At 38.7% G+C, this 10,170-nt stretch overlaps 1 protein-coding gene across 3 annotated transcripts; it reads right to left on the bottom strand.

Annotated features, from left to right (window-relative positions):
• Nucleotides 1–1,451: 1,451 nt before the first annotated feature.
• Nucleotides 1,452–9,946, bottom strand: osgepl1 (O-sialoglycoprotein endopeptidase-like 1). 3 transcript variants are annotated; one of them, XM_048534377.1, is made up of 8 exons: nucleotides 9,774–9,946; nucleotides 9,324–9,536; nucleotides 8,194–8,581; nucleotides 7,233–7,437; nucleotides 6,985–7,133; nucleotides 6,015–6,145; nucleotides 2,313–2,384; nucleotides 1,452–2,087 (listed from the first exon to the last, which is right to left on the bottom strand). In XM_048534377.1, the coding sequence occupies exons 2-8, from the start codon at nucleotides 9,506–9,508 to the stop codon at nucleotides 2,009–2,011; spliced, it is 1,209 nt and encodes a 402-aa protein (XP_048390334.1). In that variant the 5' UTR covers nucleotides 9,509–9,536; nucleotides 9,774–9,946; the 3' UTR covers nucleotides 1,452–2,008. The 3 variants fall into 3 exon arrangements, with proteins under 3 accessions (XP_048390334.1, XP_048390333.1, XP_048390335.1); XM_048534376.1 differs by lacking the exon at nucleotides 9,774–9,946 and having other exon boundaries at nucleotides 1,452–1,706; XM_048534378.1 differs by lacking the exon at nucleotides 9,774–9,946 and having other exon boundaries at nucleotides 8,194–8,576.
• Between the last annotated feature and the right edge of the window lie 224 nt (nucleotides 9,947–10,170).

Below are 10,170 nucleotides of genomic sequence, written 5' to 3'. Positions count from 1 at the left end.
GAAGGTTCAGCATCAAGGGGCACAATCACCCTGGCTTCAACAGTGAGATAATTCAGCATGATGATGGGCCAGGGCTCAGGTAGTTAAATTGGGAGATGAAGACTTAAATGAAGAGGGTAGGTGGGAACTTGTGGAAGCTTGGTACTTATGGGATCAACAGACAGTGCAAGAAAGAAAAGAACTTAGAAAGTCTGGAGGGAATCCCTTGACTTCCATGCTGAAGCTGTGATTCAGCCTGCCAATTGTGACTTGAGTGGCTTTCTATCCTCATCCAAATTACACGTGCAATAAAAATGGAAAATAGCTGACATCATATCATGAGTCAGAAGTTGAAGTATTTTATTTTCTGACCGAGCATGTGGTATTTACTTATGAGTGATATAAGGCTCTTCAAGCGGAAATTGCATTAATCAGGCACTTCCACATTGCTCAACGCCAAGATGTTATGCTGCATGGGTTGTAAAGGAAACAGTAACACTCCCCTAAAGAGGGTTCTAACATGGTGGGTAGTCTGCGTAGTATCATTTTTGTAGCTGCAGTTATAATGAGAGTCAGACATATAATATGAATGTGAAATTCTATTTGCAATGAAATGTCACCCTTGTGACCTCAGAAGCTTTTTTTTTTCCGTTTCCCTCCCACTAAACATACTATGAAAGGCAGATCCTAGCTGGTAGCATGACCTGCTTTAAATATGACACCAACACCAGAAATTCAAGAAGCTTCTGGCAACAACAAGTGTTTCTATTACTGCTGAGCGCAAGATAGTGATAGCATGGTGCCGTCCAGGCATGGTGCATATAGAACGAGGTGAGAAACATAAAATTATGTCAGAAAATTCATGACAGCCATGGTGAGAAACCCCTTATGCAGCTTCCCAAATCTGGCGCTTATCTAATTTTTGGTAAAATTCAATCAATAGTTTTGCCTTGAAAAGGAGCATAGAACAATTCAGGCAAAAGTTAGTTTAATCAAAATTTAATTTAACTCTCTCTCAGACTGGGAGTGATTGGCTAGAAACTAGCAGATTATTGAAAGACTAAGCTTTCATTTTTCTGGTTGTCCATTAAGAAGACTACTGTTGATTGAATTTATAATTTGAGATATAGGGTAATCACTGAATTTGATGCTTATAAAGTCATGATGTTGAGGAATGGATGAAAACATTGATTAGTTGTGTATTGTAACATCTTTTACACTGTATTAAATAGCTTGGTTCGATTTTTATCATTTTCTTTAATAAACTTTAGTTTTATCATTGAAAAATAATCCTAGAAGGTTGCAAATTTTCTTCAATGAATGAACGCCATGTTAAACTAGGATCTGACTTATTCAGTAGAAATATTAATTGGGACCAAAACACTTGGCAAGGGAATTACAAGAGTGCTAACTGTTCCTTCTGCAGTCTTCTTTTTTCAGTAGGGCAATGGAAGAATGTCAGAAATTGACTATTAGAATAAAGAGCTCAAAACTGAACTGAGTTTAATTGATTTATCTCAAAAATCACTAATTATAGATGTTTTTGTTTTTCACAAAGCACTGACACAGGAAGCATCACAGGTTTTCTCTCTGTTTTCTCTGCTTTAGCTGCCACGTAACAAAACAGAATGAGGGCCAACTTTTAGGCATTCACCATATTACTTCTGTAGCTTGTTGTTGAGCTTAATATAAAAACAAATCAAGAGTTGAGCTGCCATGCTCCTTCCCTGTTAAAGATAGAATATATGAGCAAGATTAAGCCATTAACCAAATTTAGTGACTTCATATACAATTTTCACTGAATTGTTAAATGTCACCATTAAATTACTGATATTTCAAACATGCAACTGTAGTTTACAATCAGATTACCCAGGATTTTATTAAATGGCAGAGGAGGCTCGAGTGGGCAAATGGCCAATACCTCCTCCTCTTAAAATTGCAAATAGTACAATACAATATGCATGAATTTAATTTAAAACCCCAAACACAGTATGATTTCCTAAAATGATGAATAACGAAGAAGTATTAATCATGTCTTTAGCTTCAGATATGGAACTTTGAGGGCTGCTATCTTGACTTGTTCAGAAAAATCAATTCCAAGAGGGGCTCTGCAAACAAAACAAGTGACAGCAAATTTAACTAAACTAAAAAAAGTGCATTCTTATTTAATTTTGCATTTGCTTACTTTATAGTGATTATATAACTCAAACACACATCTCAACAACTTGGAACCCAGTTCCAGTGTTAGACTGAAATGAAAAATTCCTGCACCCTTAGAATTTGGCTAGCTCATAATTATAATTAAAATAAAATCTAAAAGTCTGGACACTTACTTGGGCTCATAGCGAATTCCTTTTGGATTATGTATAACATCAATTCCTGCTCGAAGTTTCTCAATACCATTCCTAAAAGCAAAGAAATATAGTAACACTGTTCACCATCCAGCGAGTTTTGAGAAGATTTGTAGCTCAGGTTGAGTTTCTGGATGTGAGTTTGCTCGCTGAGCTGGAAGGTTAGTTTTCAGACGTTTTGTCACCGTTCTAGGTAACATCATCAGTGAGCCTCCGATGAAGCGCTGGTGTAATGTCCCGCTTTCTATTTATCTGTTTAGGTTTCCTTGGGTTGGTGATGTCATTTCCTGTTCTCTTTCTCAGAGGATGGTAGATTGATTTGGAGCCAATGTGTTTGTTGATGGAATTCCGGTTGGAATGCCATGCTTCTAGGAATTCTCATGCGTGTCTCTGTTTGGCTTGTCCTAGGATGGATGCGTTGTCCCAATCAAAGTGGTGTCCTTCCTCTTTTGTATGTAAGGATACGAGTGATAGTGGGTCATGTCGTTTTGTGGCTAGTTGATGTTCATGTATCCTGGTGGCTAGCTTTCTGCCAGTTTGTCCAATGTAGTGTTTGTCACAGTTCTTGCAAGGTATTTTGTAGATGACGTTTGTTTTGCTTGTTGTCTGTGTAGGGTCTTTTAAGTTCATTAGCTGCTGTTTTAGTGTGTTGCTGGGTTTGTGGGCTACCCTGATGCCAAGAGGTCCGAGTAGTCTGGCAGTCAGTTCAGAAATGTCTTTGATGTAGGGGAGAGTGGTTATGGTTTCTGGGCCCGTTTTGTCTGTTTTTTTGGGGTTTGTGTTAACCACTCTCCCCTACAAAGATATTTCCAAAATGACTGCCAGACTACTCGGACCTCTTGGCATCAGGGTAGCCCACAAACCCACCACACTAAAACAGCAGCTAATGAACTTAAAAGACCCTATACAGACAACAAGCAAAACGAACGTCATCTACAAAATACCTTGCAAGAACTGTGACAAACACTATATTGGACAAACAGGCAGAAAGCTAGCCACCAGGATACATGAACATGAACATCAACTAGCCACAAAACGACATGACCCACTATCACTTGTATCCTTACATACAAAAGAGGAAGGACACCACTCTGATTGGGACAACACATCCATCCTAGGACAAGCCAAACAGAGACAGGCACGAGAATTCCTAGAAGCATGGCATTCCAACCAGAACTCCATCAACAAACACACTGGCTCCAAATTAATCTACCATCCTCTGAGGAAGAGAACAGGAAATGACATCAATGTTGGAAATGACATCACCACCCCAAGGAAACCTAAACAGATAAATAGAAAGCGGGACATAACACCAGCGCTTCACCGGAGGCTCACTGATGATGTTACCTAGAATGGTGACGAAACGTCCGAAAACTAACCTTCCAGCTCAGCGAGCAAACTCACATCCACTGTGCGCCATGTTAACAACTGTAACTGAGCTGATCCAAGGCAAAGTACCTGTTCTCAAAATTGGTTTAGTAAGAGAAAATGAGCAGTTTGTAAAAATGAATGTGGTGATGAAATTAAAAAATGTAAATTAAATGTAATAGAAATGCTTAAATGTTCAAGACTTTCATTGATTATTGTTGTGTTTTATCTGTCCGTTTAGTTCAAATTATATAGGATGTTGTGAAAATAAGATTGGTAAAAGAGTGATGAGAATATTTACCTACGTGGTCAAAAAAGTAGAGCATAAATTAGAGGAATCCATGTGTAATCTGGTCACTTCACACTTCAAAATATTGTATTTGGTTTTGGACTCCAAGATACAAGGAAGAATCACTCAGTCCATGATGATGATGTTAAGCAGCAACACAGGGACCTGAATTCAGGTGGCCCACTTATGAGGATAAAATAGAGGAGCATTGATTTTTCCAGCAATGATAGGAGATGGTTGAAAGATATGTTAAAGATGTGCCAAAGATAATAAGCACAGAAAATATATATCTGAGGCATCAACTAAAATTAAAACATGACAGTAAGATAAAAGAACTGGTCAAATTACCAGTTTTATTACAGATGTCAGGAAGCTATTCATACAAAGAAAGAATGAACTACAGACCATAGGAGCAAAAGAACAAACCCTGGAATCAGTAAAACACACTTAAATTCTGTGTTGTTTGACCTGAGGGCTACTCTACATAAATGAGGTAATAAGTTTTCAATGACCCTGCTCAATTGTACGATAGGTTAGAACACTGTCATCAAGCAGTGACGACGCATTTCTTATATTAACTTTATGGATTTTTTTCTGAGTGCCAATTTTTAAAATCAATACGTTGTTAACATATTGCTATATTTAACGATATTGTATATTTCAATTATATGCAGTTAGTTCTGTGCACTGGGACATTAGATTTGTTTGCCCGGCTGCACATGCGCTGAGTACAGTACATCTTTCACTGCTGAAGTAATGATCTTGGATCTTGAGATTCATCTGGATATAACGGGCAGAAATAGGTAATAAAGTTTTAAGTTATACAATAGAAATACTGAAGGGCAACTGTCTAATCAATGAAGTCTGAGGGGTCTAAATTGTTGTGCTGTTCTGGGATATCCAACTCTTGATTATTGTATTTAACATTAAAATCGGGACACAGACTGTAACTATGTTTGTAAACTGCTACAGCATCACGAGACAATCAAAAAGCAGCAAGGATTGTTGTAACTACTTAACATTTTGCCCCTGGCTTTACCAACTTAAATTCAGCCATCTTAAGATGGATGAGATGGTATAGAATCCTTTATTATTTCTCAGCCTTCTCTCCCACATCTGCTACATTATCAAAATTTTCTTCCACTTCTTCAACAATATCCATCTGCGTCTTTCTTCCCCAAACACTGGCAAAAGCCTTGTCCTTGCCGTAAAAACCTTAAAAGTTAAAACTTCTTTAAACACCTTGCCAGTTGGTCTCCTTGCATCAATTCTTTGCAGGTTTCTAAATATCGTATTCTTTAATCAACCCTGCCTGACAAAGCATTTGTCTCATCTCAAAACCATTAAGGCAACTGCAAAATTCCAGTCCTCAATCTTATGTTCCTTCATGGTTTCACTCTACCTTCCTGCAGTCATTTTATTTTTAGTCTTTTATACAACCTATATATACACATCATTCTTTAGACCACGAGGTACTGCTCATCTCTCAGTCCCTCCCCTTTTCTATTGATTATTCTTCATTTAGCTGCAAAACTCCTGCCCTCTGGAATGCTTCCTGTTTTCAGAAACTTGTTCAATTCATCATGTTCAATTTCTCAATTTCCCTTCTTCAGTTGACTGGTTTCTCCTTTCCTTATAAAGATATTTTGTGATGTCTTCAAGGATGGTATAAACTGTTACTGACATCCTTTCAGTGGAAACACATATTAAAGCAAGTTAAAGGAAGTAGCATTCACACAGATACAGAAAGCAAAAAAGAAAAGAAAAATGTGGTTCTTATTTGGGATGTGTTTTTATCAGATGCACCAAAAGCTGGTTTTGGTCCAGATTTTTTAAAAAATCATTTCTTTGGAGGGGAACTACAGTTAGACAGATGTCACACAATAACGATGAAGAAAGAAACTTACAAGATTTTAACATTTTTTGATTCTGTTTTCCACTAAGCAAGTATATTTGAAAGGGATTACAATGCTTCTTCGCTGCATATAATACTTCAAGGTAAAATTAACTCTATGTACTGTTCTCACCATGCAATCATGATGCCATTGTCTGTGCAAAGTTTCGGAGGAGGGCAATGCAGTGAGAGTCCATTTGCTTCAGTTACTATCGAAAGTACTTTTCTGACGTATTCATTACTGGCCACCCCCCCTGAAACTACCTGACATGAAAAAAAGGAATATAACAATAAATATTGTACAAGTTAAAATGCATACTTTTCACAAATTGATTTTTCATAAATTACACATTTTTTGTGCTTATGATCCTATTCTAATGAATTCAATTTTATTTAATATTCCTGTGGGTAGGGAAACAGTTTTAGTTCCATGTCAAGATTAACACTATTAATGATTTCAGCTGACATGATGCGAATGGCTGAGTTGTGGCCAGGAATGGATTTCTCAGGGTAGAAGTCACCATGTGGGTATAGTCAGTGCATGGCCACAGTCACAATGAGTTCTTCCTTTTGTTCTTGATGAAACATTTATCCGCAAACTAATGCTGTTAAGAAGGTGACCAAACACTAGCCACGAGGCTCACATTCCAAGCAGTAAAGTCACACCAGAAAGAGAATAAGATTATAATGTTGTTTGGAAATAGTGCATGCCTTCAATTCTTCAGTTGCAAGGGCTTACAGATGATCTGCACTCAGGTCTTATCAAAATGCAAATTTCAAATTGATGAACGTGAAATATAAAATTGTCACAATTTGGACCACTTCTAAATCTGGCTCCAGCCGCCATGCAAAACAGTTTTACCTCTCTATGTAGGCTAGCTCCAAATTTTGAATCTCTCTCATAAAAACAGAGATGCATCATAACATATATGAACAGAATAATTAAAATATCTGGAACAGATCACTAACTGCACAAGAGCAAGCCAGGTGACACTCTGGCTTTCTGTTTCTGTACCAAAGTTCTTAGAATTCACTGAGCATGGCGAGTTCCCCAATATTTATTATTACGATGTAAAACGCAAGATAAACAATAGGATACTGACCAAGGCTGGATTTGATTGAGGCAACAGACCTTCCTTCTTACAGAAGAGAATAGCTCGATGTGTGCGTTTTGCTAGGTGAGCTGTCACTGTATGTTGCACAGCAGCAGCAATGTCATTTACACAGGGCAATATCTGACCCATTTGGAAACCTGGTTGAGAAAAATATCTAACTTAATACAGTGTACAACATAATCAGTAAGTCACTACTGTCTGGTAGATTAAGTAGAAATACCAAAAAACATGCAAACCTTCTTCCCTTTCCTTTTTGATAATTATTTGATTGACTTGATTGCGGAGACCAGCAAAGGAAAAATCACAGTCCAGGTGCTGGCTCATAGGCTGTGTTAATTCAAACTGCATCCTGTTTCCCATTTCAGCTAAATATTCAATGGCTTCACCTCCACTCATTGTATGACACGCTGGGTGATTTTTGAGGGACAATCTTCGTGCAACCTGTGAAGATATATCACTGTGATTTAAAACAGCTACTATCAAGAAGAAATCTTACATTATTTTCTAAATCAAAACATTTTAGATGCACTGAAGTTGTAATGTAAGCATAAATGAATATAACTCAAGATTGGTAAACTTTAACAATCTGCTTATATTCATATGTTAAGTTAAATATACCTACTTCAAGCTACATTATGTCTCAATTTCTCACATGTAAAAACATTTCAAGTTCATAAAGACATTTTATCAGATACAAATACTTACCAATTTATACAGCAAAATTAGACACCTAACACTCTTTGACAAGAAAAATTCCTAAAGTATCTGACATGACTGAAGTGTCTTTTAACTAAACCTTAATGAAGGAAAAGCCGGATATGGTAAACTAAGTACATAACTAAGCATTACAGTGGAATTTCCTGTACATTTGCACCACATTTGGGTGCAAATCAAGATTCAAGCAAAATATCCACAGTACAAGCTTGAGGAAATTCAGGTGCAAGTATACCAAGCACACAATCACATCACATCCCTTAAAAATTTTTCCGCTCGTTTACATCTGCTGATCAATCTCTATTAACAAGCATTATCAAATCTGCTCCCTGGCCCAAGAACTAGAGGCATATATTTCCTGCTAACATGCTGCTTCAAAGCAAATGGAATGCTAGGCTCAGAATTTAACTGCAGGTTGTACAGACACTGTACAAAATCTTGCTGCTATTCATTTATGATCTTAAAGTTTCCCTCTGTACATACCTTGTCTAATGTGTCTCCTGGTGCTTCATCCAAAGTTTGTCCAAGAAGGAGGAAGTCAGAAACTCCACGGGCAACGGCCAGCAAACTGTGTCCACCAGAAACCAGGAGGACCAGGAAGGGAAATTCCACCATGTGCAGCATTCTAACAGTTAGTGCATGCGCCTCCATGTGATGAATCGGGATAAAAGGTTTCTTATATTGTTCTATTAGTTTTAAGCTGTACTCTAGGCCCACTTTCAAGCTTAATGCAAGTCCTGGTTTTATGGTAGTTGCTATTGCTGTCAATTCACAAGGAGAAACACCACTCTTATCTATTGCTTCTTGGACCACATTTTCAATGTGTTCTTTGTGTAGCTTTTGAGCAACGGTTGGAATTATACCACCTGCCCTAAGGCAAATCAAAGGAATATGCAAGCTATTTTGGTTTATATTAATAAAATAATTATAAAAATTCATGATGTAGCTAGGATATTCAAATTTAAAATCACTGATTTTGTAATCATAGAAGGTTACAGCACTTGAACACTTTAATCCAAATAGAGGATTGCATCACCTGCTGCAGTTTTGATTTGAACAAAAAAAAATCTGCTCTGCATTTAAAGTATCTTCTGATCACAAAAGAATAAGAAGTTAAAGTCGATACAATCATTGATTTTTTGATTATCACAAGTTATAATTTTCATCTTTTCAGTTCACAGGAAAAAAAACACTAACTGCTTTCTGACGTTTACCCACTCTGGCATATTTTGACAAGCATTTATTTTGCAAACATTATTAAAATAACGTAAAACAATCAGAAAACCATTTATATATTCTTGTAGATTTCCACCTTGTCATTTGTTCCTGACATACTTTTTAAGCAATGTGATTCATCCAGGGACTTGTCGCTTTTAAAACAACTTAGAATTGGTTTACTAAAGTGTTGATGTTGGCAATAGTGTGGCCATAAAACATGGCATTGCGAGATTTTGTCACATCAGTGTGGAAACGATTAAAACGAGGGGATTTATAACGTATTAAACTTCACTTAAGGCAGTCTTGCACGTTATATTTCCATCGCCGCCCCCTAACCCGCCCCAAAACGAAAAGGGACCCGGAAGAGCGTCTTTTTTATCATTAGGAGCACCTACTTGAGATGAGTTCCTTTCTGAGAATGCAGGGCTTCTCCCAGGATGTTCCCCGTTTCGTCCACCACAGCTGCTCCGGTGTCATCGCAGCTGGTGTCGATGCCCAGCACCAGCCTGGCACTGCACTGAGCCGCCCCACGAGCCCAGCCGGACACGGCCCGCGCGCACAAACCCTGGGCCCTCACCATGGCAACGCTAGGCCGCCGCCTCCTCCTCCTCACAAAACGAGGTCGGTAAAGAGAGAGGGGATAAATCAGTTACTGGTTTAAAACAAAGAGTGAGGAGAGGCATCTAGAATAAATACACCGACATTATTACCCCCTTCCCCGGCACAACCCGTGCTGTTTAGTTTTAGCATAAATACTCCAGGAAGTCAAGAGAACCCATTATGTCCCTCAACTGTGTTTTCTTTTTGGGGAAAGGGACGGGTGGAAGATGTGTCACAATTAATACCTTCCCCGGTTCCGGCCGGGGAATCGTTCCGACGTGCTGGTTCTCTGCTTGGCCCCGGTTCCGGTTTTATTTTTAATTTGTTCAAGCTGGGGACCCTGGAGATCTTTTGGAACGGATTTCCTCTGCACTGACACGGAATTAATCGGCAGGCCAAGTCTGCGGTTACTGCAGATACCCCCAGCTGCTGAAATGGCAGCGTCCCAGAGCAGCTGACCCGTCACTGCCCCTCCCCCTTCTCCCTCCTGCCCGTCCCCTTCTACTCCCCATTCCCCCTCCTATTCCCCCCATCCTCCACCTCACCCTAACCCCCCATCCCAGGTGATCAAAAATGCTGTCAACTTTATTTCTGCCCTCACATCCCCACCCCAACAAAAATAAAGACAGAAGCCCCCTCTCG

The sequence above is a fragment of the Stegostoma tigrinum genome, chromosome 7, assembly GCF_030684315.1.
Source record: "Stegostoma tigrinum isolate sSteTig4 chromosome 7, sSteTig4.hap1, whole genome shotgun sequence".
In the NCBI taxonomy this organism is placed as follows: Eukaryota; Metazoa; Chordata; class Chondrichthyes; order Orectolobiformes; family Stegostomatidae; genus Stegostoma; species Stegostoma tigrinum.
The sequence above is the reverse complement of the archived record's forward strand: the minus strand, read 5'-3'. Positions and strand labels throughout refer to the sequence as shown.

Bases quoted from the DNA above. Each gene is read 5' to 3' on its own strand.
- osgepl1 (XM_048534377.1), bottom strand. From the start codon at position 9,508: ATGGTGAGGGCCCAGGGTTTGTGCGCGCGGGCCGTGTCCGGCTGGGCT. The intron at 7,134-7,232 runs GTTTGCATGTTT...TTTCTCAACCAG, and splicing joins CAAAAAGGAAAGGGAAGAAG to GTTTCCAAATGGGTCAGATA. The intron at 2,088-2,312 runs GTAAGTGTCCAG...TTTTGTTTGCAG, and splicing joins GGAATTCGCTATGAGCCCAA to AGCCCCTCTTGGAATTGATT.